General features: G+C 39.1%; 1 protein-coding gene across 1 annotated transcript; it reads right to left on the bottom strand.

Annotated features, from left to right (window-relative positions):
• Window positions 1-10,193: 10,193 nt before the first annotated feature.
• On the bottom strand, window positions 10,194-13,962 carry twist2. The gene is given in 3 exon segments (XM_063887125.1): window positions 10,194-10,700; window positions 13,236-13,617; window positions 13,619-13,962. Coding segments are annotated over 2 exon segments (495 nt in total). The 5' UTR covers window positions 13,766-13,962; the 3' UTR covers window positions 10,194-10,700; window positions 13,236-13,269.
• Window positions 13,963-20,729: the final 6,767 nt, after the last annotated feature.

Raw genomic sequence — 20,729 nt, 5'->3', positions numbered from 1 at the left:
TCTGCAGTTGCAAAAGTCTTTATAAAATGTGTTCACATGCAGCATCACTTCCCTAAACCTACAAATAGACCTTAATGTGTAGAATCAGTAGAGTTCTTCTTTAAGTCCAGATGGAGGCAGCATTGCAGGAATAGCAACAAGAGGCCCAACAGTAGCTTTGACTGGGATTAGACACCCATTTGGAAAGGTCAAGGGTTGGAGCGAGTGTCCAAATAAACAGCAGTGAATCCCTGTTGGTGGTGGAACTAACACTGGGACAACAGTCCAAAAGCAAACAAAACCAATCCCGTCTTACCTCCCCTCAAATAAACACGCATTCCATTGCTTTCCTGTCAGACTCTTAATTCAGAGTGTAACAGTGTAAATAGCCCTGGGCTTTGTGGTCTCGTCACAATCTCTGTAAATCACAGAGGCTTGAGACACCTCGACGTGTCTGAAGCAAATGAGAAGGAGAAATCTCTGGCTCCCTGAGAGCGTAAGGTTAAACAAGAGACATGAGGGACAATATTTACCATCATGCAGATGCTGAAAAGAGCTCAGCTGACTCCCAGAAGTGGCCCATGACCTTAAAGCTGGGAATATGTCCTTTTTTTATGGTTCCTTGGTGGCTCTAACAACCATGCGTAGACACAGACTGCCCGTCTCACCTTTGGCTCACCGTAGGCGTCGACACGTTCGTCATCTTTGCTGTGTAGCGACACCGACCCCTCGCTGAGGTCGGGTCAGAAAGAAGGAGGAGCCTGACCCCTTCCTAAAGGCCAGGCCGCAAGATTGCTGCCTCTTCCCCACAACAAAGGGCTGAAATGTCAAAGAAATCTGGGAAAACCCCACTATCTATTTTCCCCACAGAAGACATTGTGGTGTGCGGCAGCTTTTGCTCGTCTTCTTGCAGCATCACTTGTGTCAGCTAGCTCTGTCATTACCCAGCCACCCGTATGCGTAAAAAAGACCTCATCCTCCCAGCTGCTCATCACCGCGCTTTTTAATTGCAGGTTCCTCTGACTAGAAATGGCGATGAGGCTTTGGCCAGCTGCTCGTATGACAAATAACACTAATTACAGATGAGTCATTAGAATCAGTTTTGGATCATAAACACAAACCGAGGAGTCCTCGAGGTTGCCCAGTCAAGTAACATCCACGAGAAGCGTTAGACTAGGATTCGCTTTGGCAGGTTGTTTACACAAGTCAGTTTGAAGCTGACAAAATGTCAGTATTTCACCTTCAGTTTCCCTCAACTTACTTTATTCCGAGCATGGATTTGGAAACAATGGCAATGCTTTGCTGTTCTTTCCAATGGATGTTCCACCAGTCCTGTTGGGACCTCTGATCCATGGTGTATTTGAAAAGCCGTGCAGCGTTTGCTTGTCTTACTACTGTATGTGTTTAGTCTGGTGCACATCAAAAGGACGAGGACACACAAGGCTGCGAGGAGCTGCGGCAAACAGAACACTGAGGCCGGGTCGCTGTCTGCCCGGGTGTCAAGAGGACAATCAAAGTTCACACACACGTTGCTGACCATTCTTTCTTTAATCCTAAAGATAAGCATAAAAAATAATATACTACTGTAGTGAAAGTCGGCATTATCAGCAACCTGTCAACTCATCCAGATCTGGAGGAAAATTAGGACAAATTCAACAGAGACCGGCACTGACATTCCCCTTAATGCTATGCTATTCCTTCTTTTTCTATTACTGTAACACATAATAAAGACTATTGTATTAGATAATGGAAAATATTTGCCTCAACCCAACACAAGTAAATATAAATATCTTTCTTTGATGTATTTATTTGAAGAAGGATCATGCATATAAATACATGAATCTGAGAAAAGAGAAGGGATGGTTTATGCCAGATTTTAGCTAATGGCTCATTTCCATCTGCAGTGGTTAGGCACGTAACAATCGACAAACGGTAAAAACATTGCATAATCTCTGTCACACAAACAATTATAAAACAAGATTAAAGTGCAGGTCAATAAAATATTATATAGCACAGTTAAAATATAATATTACAATATGATTCAAATTTAAAAACTCAAAACTTTCATTTGTAGATGTTTAAACAAATGAAAGTTTTGAGTTTGTTTTCTTCAGATTTGCCAAAAACAAATACTAAAGTTAATTCTCTCCTAAAAAACTGAGTTACGTTGAAAGAAAAAATGAAAGAAGTTGCACTTGAAGTTGGTTAAACCGCACAAAATAACTTAGCAATCAACATGTTGTGGTAAAACATAAGGTAGTCCCTCCTTTGGCTCTATTTTAACCCCAAAATGGCGTCAAGTGAATGACAAATGTGCGCATTGCGAGAGCTGGACAACCTAATGCTAACGGCTAATGATGAGCGAACTATTTCAAAATTGGACATGCAGTCAATTCAGGATTTTCTGACCCTACTTTATGCAGCTGCTCTTCCAGCTACTTTGCAAAAATGATTACTCTACGATGTTATGCTCCGGGATTTTTTCCTGTCAGTAATAGGCGAGATACTTCATGTCCACAGGTCAACGCAACAATGTGCTCACTCATTGCAACATCCTCCCACGTTGGTAGTTTTATGTTATTTACTTAATTTTATCGGGGGTTTGTGATATAGTTTATCGTATTCCTCCAGAAGGATATTCGCTTCCTCCTTTGACCAATTTCTTCTTTTTCTGCTCTGCCATTATTTATACCATCTGACTAGAGGCCAACTTTTTCAGACAATAACAGGTATCACACTAACCAACGGTCATAAAACCTCTTTCAATGCTGAAAATTCCATTAACTAAAGAAACCTTCTAAAGGATTATATAAACCCCCTTAAATAAGTCCCAAAGTGATTAGGAAATTGACCTTTATGTGTCATACTTATGGACATAACTTAAGGTGTTTTGTGCAACCTGCCCCTGGATGAGAGGTAAGATATCAGCTATTTGTTTTGAATTTGCTACTTTTAAGTTGTCCAGTGTTTGAGAGTTTTTACATTAAAGATGGAGTTTGATTTGGCAGAAAATCCCTGTAGTCACTTTGGTTTTTTCCTGAACCCTGTCACAAGGGGGTTTCATCAAACAGACCATTGACTGCAGACTGTGTTTGAATAATGCAAGACCTCTCTGTCTCTATAAGCCTCAAACTGTCCATGTGCACATTGTGTTCCCTTTTTCATTTATATCTTGGGAAAGGGTTTTGTACTTAACTTATTTTTTACATCCGACCAAAGTTATAATTCTGAAAATAAAAAGTCATAATAACTAAAAATATTTAGTACAAAAGTCAGAGTTCTGACTCCCCAAATTCTATCTTTAAAAAAAATCACTTTTAGTCAGATCTCTGGCCCTAATGTGGCCATTTTCGTGTCCTGTAGTTTTGCTGCAGTTTTTAGTTTTAGTAAAAAGGATAAACATTTACTTGTTTTTTTGTTTTATCATTGTAAGAGCAATCTCATTCTTTCTTAAAGCGCAAAGAAGCAACACAGTTTGGCAGTTGAGCGGAGTAATAATTAAATGTTGGGATGTCAGTGACTAAACTCTGCATCCTCAAAGGTGAGTGAGAGTTGGCTCCTGAACTGGCGTGACCCACTGACCTCTGCTGACCTGCCGCTCATCACCGGTGCTAATGAAGAGCCAAGGAGTGGGTGGGGGGGGGGAATGTTGGCGTGTAACCCCACAAACAGACCCAGCAGCTTCCTGTCTCCTCCAGCCGTCAGACGGATCAGGTTTCACCGCTGAAGGAGAGAAACAGCAGGCAAACGTATGCAGCCACTATCATACAAACAAGACATTTCTTTCACACACCGGAGAAAGTGTGAAATACACATTAAGGTGTTCATTTTCTAAACTGTGTCTGTGTGCGTCTGTAGATTTCTCACAAACTTAAATTAAAATGAACATTAGACAAAGTCTCATCTGCATATTTGAACAATCAATCATTTTTTTATTACAAGTTGCTGATCAATTTTCAGCATCTTGTAATACAAAGTTGTCATTCTTAACAATATCTAATATTAAAATGTTAACCCTAATTACTTGCGTTGTTTCCAAAATGTATGGAATTTTACAATGTTTTTCTCAAAACATTTTGTTTTGAGTTTTAATATCCCCACTTACATACAGTAGGAGCACTTAGCTTCACAAAACATTCTAATTATATTCCCATCTTTATATTGAAGCTTTTTACAATATATTCCCTTCCTATAGCGTTAATGGCCAGATTAATGCACATTTTATACCTAAAAATGTTGACATTTCTCTTTTTTTATGCCTTTTGACATTGTTTTAGATGTAGGAAATAACCAAAGAGACATCTATACTTCCCTCTGTAAAAACATTTAACTCTAATGTGTCAACAAAATGAAACAAGAATTTTAAATCTGTTCAGATTTTGTTCAGGAATCGTGTGCAAAAATTTCAACCTACTCAATAAGATAATACAGAATCAGAATCAGAAATACTTTATTCATCCCAAACTGGGAAAAAGTTTTGTCACATCATACATCATCCTTTTTAAACATAACATTCCGAAAACTAGTATAACAGATTTTGTCTTAATATAGGAAATAAACTGTGGAAGTGTCATAGTGATATCTATTTGTTAAAAAGTGTACACCCTTATTGGTTAAGCCGGACACATGCATGTGTTATGCTGAGTTTTAGACAAATGATCCACCAGTAAGATGTTATCATAAAACTGCTCTCCTGGTGATGCAGATGTTAGAGAAGTGACTCACTAAGTACCTGGCAGAGACACTTTCACCTTGCCCCAGACATGATTAATGACCAGCGATAACTGTTAATGTGTTTTGTTTGTGTATTTGTTTATCCTCTGTAATGCCTCCAAAACTTTTCCTGCTGAGATGACATCTTCCCGCTCGCCCTTCCTCTGAACTGCTTCACAAAGCTGTAATTATCATTTGGCTAGCATCACCGACGCTAAAGTTAGATATCTTTTCAACTTTGTGGACACTGAGATGTAATAATCAGCGCTCACATCGCTTCAGTTTGGACCCTTCTGAGCCCATTTACTGTAAAAAGCAGCACGTACTGTTTTTTCAGGAGATTGATGGAAACACAGAATGGAGCCGTTTATTTATAATATTGTCCACAGCAGTTGATCTACACTTGTGTGCTAAAGTGTGTGTGTTTCAGAGGAGACCAGATGGACAAAAGACGATGCCAGAAGGAGAAGACGTTCTACAAGGTTCAGAGCCAAGTGTCTCACATGAACTGATCCATTCCTGTACGTATTCTCCGAAGCTCAATGCTGCGTTCACATTGCAGGTCTAACAGCACAAAGTATTGATTGTTAGTCCATCATCATCAATTTTTATTAGAATTATACATTGTTTATGCCTTAATATCAGACCCAAATATCAATTGGAACAGCAGTGTGGCGAGTTTGTCATTGAGGACACCTTAATTACCCATAATACCCCTCAGATGATTTCAATTGAAGCATCTGCACAATCAATCATTTAATAGTCTTGATCCCTCTGCATCACAGGAGTTTGAGTGATTGAGAGGAAAAGGTCATCCTCAGTTTTCCTGGATCATGCAGTAGGTATTTCAGTTACAACTTCCCATGAGTCTCTGTACTGAGCCTTATTTGTGAAGATATTGCATAATTTTTTTTCCCTGACTTTTATTTTATTCTTTATTTTGGTACAGCAGTTTAAATCACAAGACATGAGAAAAAACTGTTGTATTTCCTCTGTGGTCCACAGATTTCTTTTGACAATGATCCAAAAGCAAAACAACATGACAGCTGTCCGCATGGCAACAACATCGGATTAGAGAGAGTTTCTCAGTGACACAAAGATAAAGAAATGTTAGTGTTTTTTATCTTTATATCTGCATCACTTAGGAAGGAAAACATCTGTATCCCACACCAAATACTCCATTTACAGCCATTTTCCTGTGGGTCTTTTCCAGAGTCCACATGAAAAGCCATGAAAAGCCATGTGATAAAGATTGTGGAGAGGATGAAATCTACCCCAATAAAGAAGATACAGAGAGCTTTAAGGGACTGGAAAACACAGAATCTTCCCCGCATGAGCAGACAGGTATGGACGGAGGTTTCACATCTTCTCATCCCACTGTCACTGCTCAGAGTTTTTCTCTTCAAGAGGACAGTGAATGCATCACCAGGAGCAGAGAGGGGTCACAGAGGTCACACACAGATTCTTATAGAATAGAATCGGATGATGAAACAGGTAAATAACTTATCTTGTAATCAAGTTTCAAGAGACATATAACTAAGTATTTTAATTCAAGTACTACTTTAAGATACCTGTACTTTACTTGAGTGATTCCATTTTCTGCCACTTTCTCGGTAGTACACAAAGTATCCAAACTGTGCTTCATATTGAAGAATTACAACATTCAAAAACTCTTAACTTGTATAATAAATATTATCATACAACATTCTCTAGTAATAAAACACTTTAAAAGGGCATTTACTTACCTGTAATAGTATATTTTTAGACTATTCTATCACTACTTTAGTAAAGGATTGAAGTACTTTCTCCATCACTGGTCATAATCCTCAGAGCAGTTTGCTACAGTTTAAAGTTTATGCTTTTTTCTCAATCAGCATAATGTCGCACCTGTATCACACAACCTTCAGACATAAGACAGACATTAAAACTTGAGGAGGAAAAGCACTTTCCCTGAGGACTGTTGTGGGCCCTCCTCTTTGCAGGACCAAGTCTTAGGGACTCTGAATTTATGATAGAAAAAAGCAAATTCAGAGTGGACCTGGAGAAGAACACCAGTACCTCTGCTGAGACTCTGCAGGTTCCTCTGAACTCTGACGTCACCTCAGTGTCCCTCCACTGCATAAGACTTGATCCATCAGCAAATCGCTCTATTAATTTATATATCAATATGTGTGCACACACCAAAGATAATCTATACATGTTCACTGCATACAGCAAAGAAAAGGATTCTCTTGAAATCGCCTGCAGTTCTTTGGCGTGCACTCAGCATCTCTTTCTGCATGTTAAACGGTGAATATTTAATTTGACAATGCATAAACTAAGTCACCTTAATTAAGATTAGAACAACAAATAATATCAAGTGAGAGTATTGTATAAAAGTCAGTATAAAATAATTGAAGGTCCACTTTGTAAAAAAAGTAACATTTGTTTTATTTATTTTTTTATAAATAGGATGTACATTTACGTTTCTCTTATTATGGCCAATAATAACTACTAATATTAAACTACTAGTATTACTATAATTTCATTTAATAAATAATTGTCATTAAAATGCACCTCATTTGATCCATTCTATTAAAGCACAATGACTGAAACGAAGAAAAACTTCAGTTTGAGATTCATCCACAATCTGAGTCAAACTTTATGTATGGCAATGACAGACACACACACACACACACACACACACACACACACACACACACACACACACACACACACACACACACACACACACACACACACACACACACACACACACACACACACACACACACACACACACACACACACACACACACACACACACACACACACACACACACACACACACATACACATACACATACACATACACATACACACACACACACACACAGAGGAAGCGCAGTCACACCGTGGTATAAGCCTAACCTTCAGATTTTTTATACTGAACCAGACGAACACAGAATAGTGTTCGAGGCACGCGGAGTGTAAACCTTTACTTTATTCCCTTTTTACTGCAAATTAAAGTTTTGTAGCTTTTTCCGTCTGATTTTACGGGAAACATCTGGATCCCTCGCACCGCTGGAGCAGTGGCCCCGGGTGATTCTGTGCCGCTCAGCTGTGAGGACCCGGGATAATGAGAAGGTATCAAACGGGCTCCTATGGATAAGCCGGCCCCGGGTAGGAAGGGCTGAGCAACAGATCGGAGACCACCGGGCCAAAAATCATGACTCTTATTACTCAGATAGTGACTATAGGAAAATATTTCTGATTATACTGAAAACCGGTGAACTTCCCCAGCTTTATGGGTTTGTCACTGTAATGCATGCAGGGATGATCATGACACACATGAACCAACAGGATTAACATTAGTCACAGACCCCACACACACACATAAATCACTCAATTTCAAAAATCATGACCCTTGAACAAGGGCGTAACGCTGTGTTATAAAAGGGTGGAGACAATAGGGGGTCAGAAAATAGTCTTCAACATATTCAATGTGGGGGGATGTAATGGGTGGATCAGAAAGGTTAGAGTACGTGCGATGAGCAGGAAAAATGTAATTGATACTCTATAATCTACAGTATATTTACATTACATTGTATGTTTTCTTATGGAGGAAATAAACCCTCCTGTGAGCATTGGTTTTCACATTAAAGCTTCTTTCTGATTTTTTTCTGATTTGTATTATTATACTTTCAAAAAGAAATAGCCTTACTGTATGTTACAATACGTGTGCTTTTATTTTGAAAGAGCCATACCTGCGTCAAATAAATTATTATAGGCTGTAAACTTTTGACTTTTCCTATACATTGACAAGATCAAATATGTTGTTCATTTTTCTTTTTATATATTTTACTTTAAAAGGGTAATGAGAAAAATGCTGCCTAAGCTCTATGAGCATAGCTGATTTTCTTTTACTGTTGCAATAGTGAGCAACAAGTGAAATAAAAGGATAGAATGTATAACTTTCAGATCATTACTGAAAATCATACAGATTAACCACTTTAGAGAATTTTTAACCGGAAGTAGGCATAACAAAGTGTATAAAACTGTCATATCTGCAGCACAGAGTGTGTGTTCACCCTTACAAATACGTGTATAATGTGGCTTTAGTGCATCAGCTGCAGCAGCAGGAGGAGAAGCCACTCTGCTGCAGGTGTTTCCCTTCCAACCTCACTGACCTTGAGGAAATCACAGCCTGGCTATAATATTTCTACACACGTTTACAACTATATAGAAAACATCCTTGGCTATTTTACTTTTATTAACTCCTGAATACTTTTAATTGGTATAGTTTTCCCAATGTTGGAAAGTAACAAAGTAAATTTAGTCACGTATGCTTCAATTCTTGTAATTACTTTTCTCAAGTATTTCCATTCAACTCTATTTACTTGGACTCTACATCTCAAGTAAATATTGTTATTGTACTCCACTTGGTTTTGTTTTAGTTACTTTTCATTTGAACATTTAAAAAAAATCTGATCATAACCCTCAACTAAAGAATAAATCATTGGAATTGTTAGGTAAAATTATAAATTGTATTACAAAAAGTTGGAATAGAAAGTCCCAAACCTGAATATCTGTTGCTTAGGATCTTTGGTTTTTTTTAAATGCTACTTGATGCAGCAACATTCCCAATCCAATAATGTCAAATATATAATATCACATATAAAGGATTTTTTTTTTTACAGAATTTAAGTACAATTATCTAACATTCTGTACTTTTTCTTACATGTGAGTTTTTGAATGCAGCACATTTACTTGTAGTAAAGTATTTTGACAATAATGTTTTGGTACTTTTACTTCATTTATGGCTCTGAATAATTATTTAACCACCGACTGGTCCACCTGGGACCTCGTCCCCCCCCCCCCCCCCCCCCCCCCCCCGGCCTGTTGGCTGTAACCTAGATACCCTCCAGTTAAAGTGAAAGGGCCATGTTTGTTTTGCTGGTGATAAAATGATTAAGCTATTGAGAGTAGAGATTGAGCTGAAAGAGCAACAGAGACTCAACCTAGTATTTAGCAGCCCCTACGCTAACAATGAGCTCCTTTCAGCCTTTAGATTGCATCTAACCACGTCTGGGAAAGCGAGATGTAAACAATTTTAATGTTTTAAGAGAGAGCGGGACAGATTCAAAGGAATTTCTTCAATCCTCTGTTTCCTGCCTGTTTTAAAGCTGAGAGTTATTGTCCTTATCTGGGCTGCTGGGGCTCCCTGCTCGTTAAAGCCATCGCCATTTGAAATGATTAGTCGTTATTTAAGCGGACACGCAGTTTATATGGCTGAGTTTGAAACTGGTTCAAATTTCCTCCACTGTTAATGAAGCTGTATTTTTATGGTCGTTTCTTTTTTCTTTTTTCTTTTTTTCGTCTGCATTTTCCTTCCATACAAAGAGGAAATGGGGGACGTTCTCACACCCAGCAGTGAAAAAAACAGATTTGATCAAAATTCATCCAGCCGAATTACATGCTATATTCTTCTACCCTAATGTAATAAAAAAAATTCCACCATATTTCGTTCAAAAATATGTGTTTTAATAAATAAGCAAACCAACAATGTACATTGGACGGAGTTCGGAGTTTTTTGCTAAAGAAAGTCGGTAAAATAAATCCATGCAGCAAAAGACTCTAAAATTGCATTAGTCCCTTTACAGGCTATAGGCGTACTTAAACGGGTATGTACAATATGCATTTATATATATTTTATAATTAGGCTTAAAGTCTTTGACAAAACAAAATATAAATCCTTCTAGAAACACGGTTAAAAGGTGGATTCTGTTGAAATGCAGGCCGAGATATGCGCTCAGTATTGCATCCCCCTCCCTCTCTTTCTGCCACCAACAGCTCCAGACCGTCAGCAGCGGTGTGATGACTGTGCACACACACACACACACACAAACACAGACACTGTGCACAGAGTTTGTAGTTGTGGGTCACATTACGTCTCTCGGCCGTGCCTTTGAGGTTCATGAGTTCTTCAATAATCCCTTTGGTCTTCATACTTTGTAGAAGTAAACAGTCTGTGGTGGAGAAAGAGACACAAGTTATTATTACAATGGAAAATGTAACATTGAAACCAACTAGATTTACGCACCACCTATTGTTTTTGGTAATTTTTGTGTTTATGTCTAAATCTGGTGGTTTTTTTAAGCTGCTCTGGCTCGCTTAGCATGTGGGAAGTCATTAATGAATCAGTTATTAGCCACCGAGCTGAGTAAAACCATATGGCGAGAGAAAAGCAGGAACATTTTATATCGGAATGAAATACAGCTGCAGTGAAATAAAGAAAACCACAGTTTCTCTGGCTTTCAGTTTGAAACACCTGAGTAAATGCACGCGTTTTCATTTCGCTGTGGATTAGCGGACAGTCCTAAAGCAATACAATCTAATTCCTCGGAGCAACATTAATCCCACAGCCAGAATATAAATATAGCAGTGAAGTTACGTTTGGTAAATGCTATTTTTACAGACTTTCTTTAGTTATTTATGAATAATATCATTTTGGTACTATTTGTCCTATGCTAATACAGGCAATAGCCTACTATACATAATACGTATTCAGAGTGTTTAATTTCTGTTTTGGCCATATATTTTGAGAAAAAAACTTCCTAAGTCTGTTATAATGGCTAACTACACGTCTCAATGCTTTGTTATTTTCTTTTACATTCCACAGAGGTCAATTAAACCAAGAAAAAAGACCCTCAAATGTACAGTGCTTACACGAATAACTGTAATGAAGCTTATTGGTCTCCCCCACGGCATCGGGTTTAGTTATAAAACAACAAAGCCTCTCTGATGGGCGGTCTGCTAACTACATGTCAGGCCCATGAGAACCAAACAAACCGTGCTCCTGCTTATTTTACTCACCGTGTTGTTTAGTGTCACCTACTGTGTGCCATTTCCCTGGGAAGCTTTATTGTAACCATGTTACAAGAAATAGCTTTAAATTACAATCTACAAACTTAGACTAACAATTTCCTGAGAATTAACCTGCCATGATGTTATAACTTAGATCTTTAAATAAATCAAATGTGATTACAATAACTGTGTCTTTATTTTGAAAGAGCTATTTGACGTCAGACAAATTAGTCAAGGTTATAAACTCAAACTGACACAAAAAGAACATTTTTCGAGAAATAACAAGATGAAAAATGTCATAATGTTATTATATAGATCCTAAAATAAAAGCCTGAAATTATACTTCCTGGGCCTTTATTTTGAAAGAGCTATAGCTGCGTCTGATAAATTATGTTGTTATTTACTCATGACTTTAAAAAGACCTTTCCTTAGCATTTACTACATGAAACATGTATTGATGTTAAAATGTAGATCTTAAAATGAAAAGCCTTCCATTACAAAACATGTGCCTTTATTCTGAAAGAGCCATCGCTGCGTCAAATAAATTATATTTGGGTATAACCCAGACTTACTTATAAAAGACAACATCCTGAGAATTGACATGAATATATCATGTCGTGATGTTACAATTTAGTAGGTTGTTATTGCTGGCTGCTTGCCTTGTTTTATTTGTTTTACTATTTTAAGTTAAATTCAATCAAATCACCAAAAAACTCTCATTTCAGCTGTCAGAGTTCCTGCTGCATCACTGCTCTCACGACATGAGTAATTGCAAATTTGCAAAATATCGTGACCAGAGCTCTGCCTGCCTGTTAATGCAGGCCTCTGTTTTTTATTGTCTTGCACTGGCTTGAACTTTCATGTCCAGCCGAACTGCCCATTCCTGCGGTCTGCGCGCAGGAAAGCACTCTATTGTGGATATAAATTACCCAGGATGGCACTACAGCTGCGTTTTGGTGTTCCCTTTACCCCACTCAGCATGAAAAGCTGTTAAAAGGGATTGAGTAGGGATTAGGTGCAAAAGTCACAACTGGCTGATTGAATGCGTTTCTGCTCAGAAAATAGAACGTCGTTTCTTGGTCAGCAAGGCTTATTATAAATGTGTTAAACCAAAACTATTGATTATATAATTATGCATACATCCTATGGCCAACTCATTGTTCCAAACTTGAAATAATATTATGTTTGTCTCACTATTAATTGAACTTACATTGAATTGTTTTGAGTCTAAGTTGAATCTATCCACGTTTAACTGATGGAGCAGTTGCTTGTGGGTCACGCAGTAGGCCTTGCGCATACAGCAGCATCCGGATAAGGACACAGAGTGAGGCGCTGGAGAGATGCTGAGGCCTCAGTGTGAAATATGTCACTCACTTAAGAAGCGCGGGCAGCACAGGCAGGTTTTTGGGCATGTGGATTTGAAATGTTGGCGAACAGCTTGTTGTGCACGAACGTTTGAGGCATTTATGGATGGAAAAAATCCCTTTATTAGATACAAATCTGGAATTCTGACTCATTGAAAGGTATAATGTGCAACTCTAGCCCACATTATACCTTTCAATAATTATTTAATATGTGTTCCAGTACTTTTCTTAGTAATTTACTTATGTTTGGCGGCTACTTTCAAAGTATGCTCCTTCTAAAGCTATATGTATTAATAATACACGAATATCTTTCCTCAAAGTTGTGGTACCCACCCTTTTGGCAATGTAAGTGAAGCCCCTCCAGCTGCTAGTGAGATGCTGACATAGACCAGGCTCCCTCCATCCTCCACACGGAGAATGCGTAACTGAGTCTTTCGTGCGCGACGTAGCTGCAGCTGGACATCTTGTTGTCCATCTCGTCGCTTTGCAGCACCTGACAGAGGAAGTCGATGTACCTGGAGGCAAGCTTCAGCGTCTGTATCTTGCTCAGCTTGTCCGAGGGTAGCGTGGGGATGATTTTGCGCAAAGACGAAAAGGCCTCGTTCAGAGACTGAGTCCGCTGCCTCTCCCGGACGTTGGCCAGGCACCTCTGGTTCTGCAGCTCCTCGTAGGACTGGTTGCTGCTCGGACTCGCCTTCTTGACCCGCTTCACCTGGGCCCGGGCTGCTGCCGCTGCTGTCCTCGCTGCCCTTCTTGCTGTGTCTCTTCTTCGCCGGGAAGCTCTTCTGCTGTCTGTCCAGCTCCTCCTCGCTGGTCACCAGACTATCCACAGGGGAGACCGGAGAACTGGAGCCCTCTTCCATTTCTCTCTTGAAGAAATGCAGGGATAGAGCAGAAAAAACGCCGTCCACCTTTGAAGCCGTGGTTACAAAAAATGTAGATATCCGTTAAGATGAGGGGATGATATTCTCGCTCTTTGCGCCTCTCGCTGTGGCAGAAAACTGCTTTCAAACTGGATGTTGGCACGCTTTCCTCACGCATGAACTTTTTTCCTTAAAAGTTTTTGGAAACTTTATCCCGGTTTCAGATGCTAAATAGGTTTGGGAGTAGAAGGGGTGGGGTTTTCAGGGTGGAGGGGGAGCCATAGCGCGCGTCTTGGTCCTCTAATAAGCAGGAGGGACCAGTCATGGTTTCATGTGTCTGATGGAGCTGGCAGAACAAGACAGAATTTACTGTCAGAAGCTGCGGGATAGGTCAGATATTTATATATATTTACGCACAGTCAGAGCCATCATCAAAACGTGATTCTTTGTCTATTTTAATTATTGAAACCAAAAGTAAGCCAACAATGAATTATTGGTTGGATTAATACCAACAGTTTTAATTGACAATTTTTATCTTAAAGATATTTTATTATTATTATTATTATTATTATTATTATTATTATTATTATTATTATTATTATTATTATTATTATTATTATTATCATCATTATTAATATTATTATGAATTAAAGGAAGTCACCTTTCTGACTAGCAAGATTTTTTTTTTCAATCAAATATAATTTTCTTGGACACCAAAAATAATTTATTTAATTGGCTTGATTATTTATTTAATTAATTTATTTTTTTATTTTTTTATTCGGCAAAGACGGTGCACATCAATGTACATTGCTGTAGATTTCATATTATTCCCTCATACATTTTCAATAGTCCAGCCATTCTCTGCGGGCCTTTCCATCCATTTACAGTAAACATGTTTCCCTCCTCAGACTGAAGTGTGTGCTCTTTGGAGAGCGATTTACGCACATATTCGTCAGACTTGGCGAAATTTATACGCTTGATGTTTAATCGAATCAGCTCTGTACGCTCTCACAGTTCCTATATTGTGGAAGTCAAACAGGAAGGAGGCTTAAACTAACCGAGCAGCTCTCCGGTTTCTGCGGATAAATCCACTGGACGGTCTCTCCATGCGTAATGTCAGCGGTCCACCTCTTCATCTGTCATGTCATGTTTCCCTGCCCACAGCGCAGGTGGCTTGCATTATACAGCTGAATGTATCCAGCGCCAAAACGTAGAGTTGGTCCAAATCAGCTGACTGACCTCCAGAGATTTCTGCAGGTCTATATTCTTCTGGAGTTTGACTGAACCCAGTCATTTTCATTTGAACACAATAAGAGATTTTCTTATGTATATGTCTTGGGTCGTACATATTTTTTGTAACCTTTAAGAGTATTCAATTAATTGTGAGGCGTCCTGAAAGGCACCTCACAATGATTATTATTATTATTATTATTATTATTATTATTATTATTATTATTATTATTATTATTATTATTATTATTATTATTATTATTATTATTATTATCATAAATGAACATAAATCACCTATCTTACTTGCAATTTATTTATTTATTTTTAGGTACGAGAAATCTGTTTAATTTGCCTAATTTCAGTGTTTTATTTTATTACTTTATTGAACAGTTCACATTAATGACATTCGAGTTAGCTAAAAGGTTATTTCTCTTTTTGTGTTTCATCTATGCACATAGTAGACATCAGTTTAGCTTGTTTTAATAAAATACAACTTTAACCTTCTCGTAAAATAGGCTTCTTTTCCCACAAAACATAACATTGGATTATGTTCCTGAAATTATTGAGAAAACAAGGCTTCAACTGTTAGTGCGAGACAAATTGTACTTGGTAATTGCCTCTTATTAGGAAGCAATTTTGCTAATTCACACTGTAGCATACACTTAAATTCCCTCAAAATAATCAAACTGCAATATCTTGAGAGCATGCTCTGTTTGTTCTGCACATCCGGGGAGAGTGGTCTCTGTAAATGTTGCAGAACTGAAAACTGAAAGTTGCACAATGTTGTTTAATCCCAAGACTATTGGCTTGGTATTTATACATATCCTGCGTTTTCAATGAAGCCCCCTCCGGCTCTGCTTTGTGTTGTGGCTCCCTCTGGTAATAGTGACTGTCACTCTACTTTTACTCAGTGCCAGCAGTCTTACTTCAGACCCTGGTATGCGTCAGCACAGGTCGCAGTGTGGTTACACTTTACTGCTCTACTTCTTTATAAAGCAGGTAATGTTTCACATGTGCAGAAATGAAAGAAATGCTTGAAGAAGTGCGTTTTCATGAAAGGAGGAACATGCACACTTTCCGTGAATATGCCCTCTGACCTCCTGCACTCTGTTCAGCTGCAGGAGGCCTCATGCCCAGGGGAGGAGGCTGCAGAGTGAGAGGCAGATCCTGCACATCGTCTGGGTACATGAGGAGAAAAAGAGCATGAGGGGGCCCTGCACTTTTCCACCCACTGTATGTACTCTCTGGGCAATGATAAGCAAGCTTGTTTTCAAAGAGGCAAACAATGGATGATGAGGATGACAGCTTGCTTGAGCCTATTACAATTCAATCCGGATCATATTCCCATGCAAAAACATCATGTGGGAAAACTATGAGAATGCTTCAACATGATAATATGCTTACATTCTTGCAAAATTAGCTCTACAACATATACACTTCTGTCCTTTAGATGAGATTTTTATTTATCCTATATTGGGAGATTCTTACAGCAGCCGCATTTTAAAAAGGCATTGCAGATGAGTAAAAAAAATAACAAAAACACAAATAATAAATACAAAAATGTAATAATAAACAAAGAAATACAAATAAAGAATAAATATGCACAGATCAACATTAGAAATATATATCTATAAAATACATCTAAAATATAATTAATATGATAATAGATTACGTTTATATATACGAATACACTATAATAGACCTTCTAATAAATAAGATACCAGATGCCATAAACAAGTCTATAAAACTAATATTTTTTGTAAAATCGACATCATTTTTTTCCATTGACGTTGATAAGGCATTAAAACCTTATCATGACCTGATAATTTAGGGTATCTCAGCAAAAACATTTTGAAGGGGTTACTCGCTCTTTTGTCCTCTCTGGATGTCAGTCAGTGATTCATGTGTGTCTCACCCTGCACTCATTGGTGAAGAGAGGAATTCTGGGTGTCTGTGGTTGTCGCAGGATCCCCCTGAGAGAGGTGAAGAGGAAAGAGACAGAGAGGCAGACACAGCAAAATGAAGTGAGAGTCTAGGGGGGGAGGTAGAGAGGGATGACCAGTGGTCGAAGATGTTGTTCTCAGATCAAAGATGAGCTCCGGTTGTAACTCAGCCGAGCAGAATGACGTACCTCTATCTTGTCTGACACCTTTTAAAAGAAGCTCCACATGAGTCCATGGCACAGCCTGAATCAGCCCAGAGAACACACCCATGTCCCTTGCTTGCACGCACGATCCTTCTGCCCTCACGTCAACCTCGTAAATAGAAACTGGTCACGAGACAAGAAGTGAATCCGAGAGGTGTTGAGAGATAAAAGCCAGTTTGGGAGGAAAGAAGGATGCAGACCAAAAAGAGGAAAGAGGCCAAACTTATAGATGTGTGATGGTTTCCGCCCTCTTTGATCTGACAGAGAGGGCTGTGGATGTGTGAGGGAAGTTATGGGAGAGATGATTTGTTAGAGGCCGCGTGATGAGTGGAATTTTACTGTCCATGTGCCGGCCAGGATCGGTCACCTTTGACTTCAACCCCTACAAACACTTGCGAGGCTCACCCCGAATGATCTTGGCGAGAGGATCTGAAACCCTCAGAATGTGTCTGCTTCTCTATGTGTGTGTGTGGCTTATACACTCATGCAAAGTTTACGCTATCACCTGATTTTTGAATGCATTGCCTATGTCTGTCTTCACATTCATGCACTCGTGTGTGTTTCCGTGTCTGTCTGTGTGTATGTCAGGAATTGATTCAAGATGAGCCAAAGATGTTCAGCAGTGGAAAGGCCCAGCTGGTTCTCATTGCGGAGAATTTTGGAGGTAATATAAGAAATAAATTGAGCATGAATGATACTCGGTAGTATCATACTTATTAGCTTTACACAGTGGTCGAAGATGTTGTATTACCCATTGAATAGAATGGGGATTAATAACTGGAAATAGCCAAAATATATATATAAAAAGCCACAAAAAAGAATCAAGACACCAGCAAATAAACTTAGAATACTAAAATGACCTGACATGCTGCAGTGGATGCACGTTGGAATCGTTTGCTGGATTCCAACGTGCATCCCCCCCATCCTTTCAACACTGTCACTCTCCAATACAGGCTATTCTGGACCTTAAAAATATATTTAAAATAAATCAAAGATTTCAACTTAGTTAATTTTTTGGACTTCTATCTTTCTTGGTACGGTAGATACGCTGGCAGACATGTGTCATGTGCTACAACGTCCCAAAACACTTCTATTAGGAACAGTGCAAATATAAAAACACAAATTTGCCAAAACATGCAAAGAAGAATCATTTTCACCAACTTAAAAACACATGCACAGCATTTAGAGACCATACACCAACTTGACGAAACATGTGCTGCGTTAACTAAAAGCGCAAAACACAACGGAAACAAAGACACTAAAACGTGACGCATACAGCCGGGACCAGAACGCTTGTTGGCATTCAGGGATTATACATTAGGTCAACTGTCACCGTTTGCAGTCAGCCTTCATCATTTTTTATCAGTACATCAAAATGACTAGGTTAGTTAGCTAGCTTACAGCAGATGTGCAATAGTATTTGAAGGAACCCTGTAATCATGTGAAAATAAGTCAATAAAATTTAAAGTCATTTTCCAGTTTCAGTTGGCCGACTTTATAATCCCGAACGTTACCAAGCGCTGCTGTCCCAGCTGTGCGCATGTGTTGTCAAATTGGTCATGTTTTTTAATTTGCATGTGTTTTGGCACATTTCAGTTTTTTAATTTGCATCTTCTTTTGAAACTGCAGCGTGTTTCTCCTGATGGGGTCGACGCAACTCGTTTTCAGGCGGTGGCCAGCGTAGATAAAGGTTTATAACGGCTCGCCATAATCGAATTTAAAAAATATTTTATTTTTAGCATTTCAGTCCTGGATTGCTTAAGACAGTTTGACCAAAAAAAAAGCCATGACTTTTTTAATTGCGCAGCTTTTTTCCAGTAAATTGGGAAAATGTGACTCACATGTTTGTTCTGAATAAGAACCTGCATGCAGACTTGGAATTAAGCAAATAAATATGTTCGACAGACATTGTGACCTTTATATAAAAAACACATTTTTGCAGAACTTCACAAGAACAAGGGTACCAACCAGAACATGTTAACCATGTTTTCTTGCTTGTTGTTACTCAAATTCTTTGTGGTAATTGCTTTGTCGCAACACACACATACATAAGCTTTCATTTATGTTATACAATAAGAGTGGAGCTTTACATTATCAGTCACAGCCAGTGTTCCCTATAAAAGCCTGTGTTTAGCCAAAGCCATCTACAGTGAATGAAACAACACGCAATATCCATGAGAGGTACATGTTGGGCAATAAAACTATAGGCACCTCCATTCATATATGGAGTGGTTCTTCAGTGACCGCCATTCATTCATATATCCACACTTCTGCTTTCTGCTGCCCAAAGGGCTGATGACAAGGTGTTTCTGAAATCGCATTAGGGGCCCTTTCATAAAGGTTTCATTGGGGAGTGTGTAACAGCTTGAAGCATTTAGGCTTTGTTTAATACGATGCAGACCCGCCGCTCGGTGCTTTGTCTCCTGTGTGGAAAGGAGCCCGGGATGCCGGAGACCCCTGCTGTCAGAGTTGGCTTTGATATCTGGAGATGGAGGGTGGAGACAGGGCAGACATACACCCCAACACCACCACCACCCCCAAGAACCTGTATGCTCTGTACTTTGCCCTATAGAGTTATGGCCGTCCAATGAACAAGCTTTGAAGTGCGGCTCAGTACAAATCAGTGCGGCTTTACACCCTATGGTAGAAGTCGTGCGTGAAGAAATCATGATATACAGTACTGTGTCCTTTCAGGCCCATGCTGTATCTGTTAGATAAGAGTTCCAAACACTAACTGTCATCAAAAGTAACCTGAAAATCAACAGGATGTTTAGAAAATACCCATAATAGGAATTTCACATGCGCTTTATGCTCACTTCGACAGGTGTACAGGGATATTTAGATCCAACCCTCATGATAAATGTCCAACCTGCTCTCCCACCTGAGCTACACATTAACACTCATGTATACACACATGTATTAGTTGTGGATTGTTTATATGATCGGTTTTGTCCAAGAACAGAGAACTCTTGGCCTAAGCCCTAAACTCAACCCACGCTCAACTCAAACGCACTTCATTGACTTGACAGTAACGAAAAACAGTGTTGCCGGAGCAATTATGTTGGCTATATCACCATTATATTCATTATGCATGTGCTACTTCCAGAATGTGAACTTCAAACAGGCCCAACTCGAAGGAAAGGACGGGGGTAGGTCTTGTCGAAAGGGTCAGAGTAAATTTGCAGAACAAATGACCGAGAGTCCGTGCTGATGGGGCAGCCTGTTGCGCAAATAGTGTTGCATAATTAGTAGTGCACTTGTGACCCTGGTGCCAAGGTTAGCATGACGGGTTGCCCAGGGCTCGCAGTGCGATTTTGCAGCCAGGTGCAGGGGTAGCCTTAGACTCAGACTGGGCAGTTTGGAGGAGGCTGGGCAAACAGTAGTGCTGTTTGTTCTGCTGATTGGGCTGGAACAATGAGGGTGAAGATCACCGGATGTCAACACAGGGGTGGCACTTACAGTCTACTGTCACTCTCTCAATGTCACCTGTGTCACCAACAACACCTTCAGCTCGATTAAAGAGGGAACTGTTTGATTATTAAGCTATGATGCAATTCTCTCTGCTGCCCAAATAAGCATAATGATATA

Source organism: Eleginops maclovinus, chromosome 7 (genome assembly GCF_036324505.1).
Source record: "Eleginops maclovinus isolate JMC-PN-2008 ecotype Puerto Natales chromosome 7, JC_Emac_rtc_rv5, whole genome shotgun sequence".
Lineage (NCBI taxonomy): Eukaryota > Metazoa > Chordata > Actinopteri > Perciformes > Eleginopidae > Eleginops > Eleginops maclovinus.
The sequence above is the reverse complement of the archived record's forward strand: the minus strand, read 5'-3'. Positions and strand labels throughout refer to the sequence as shown.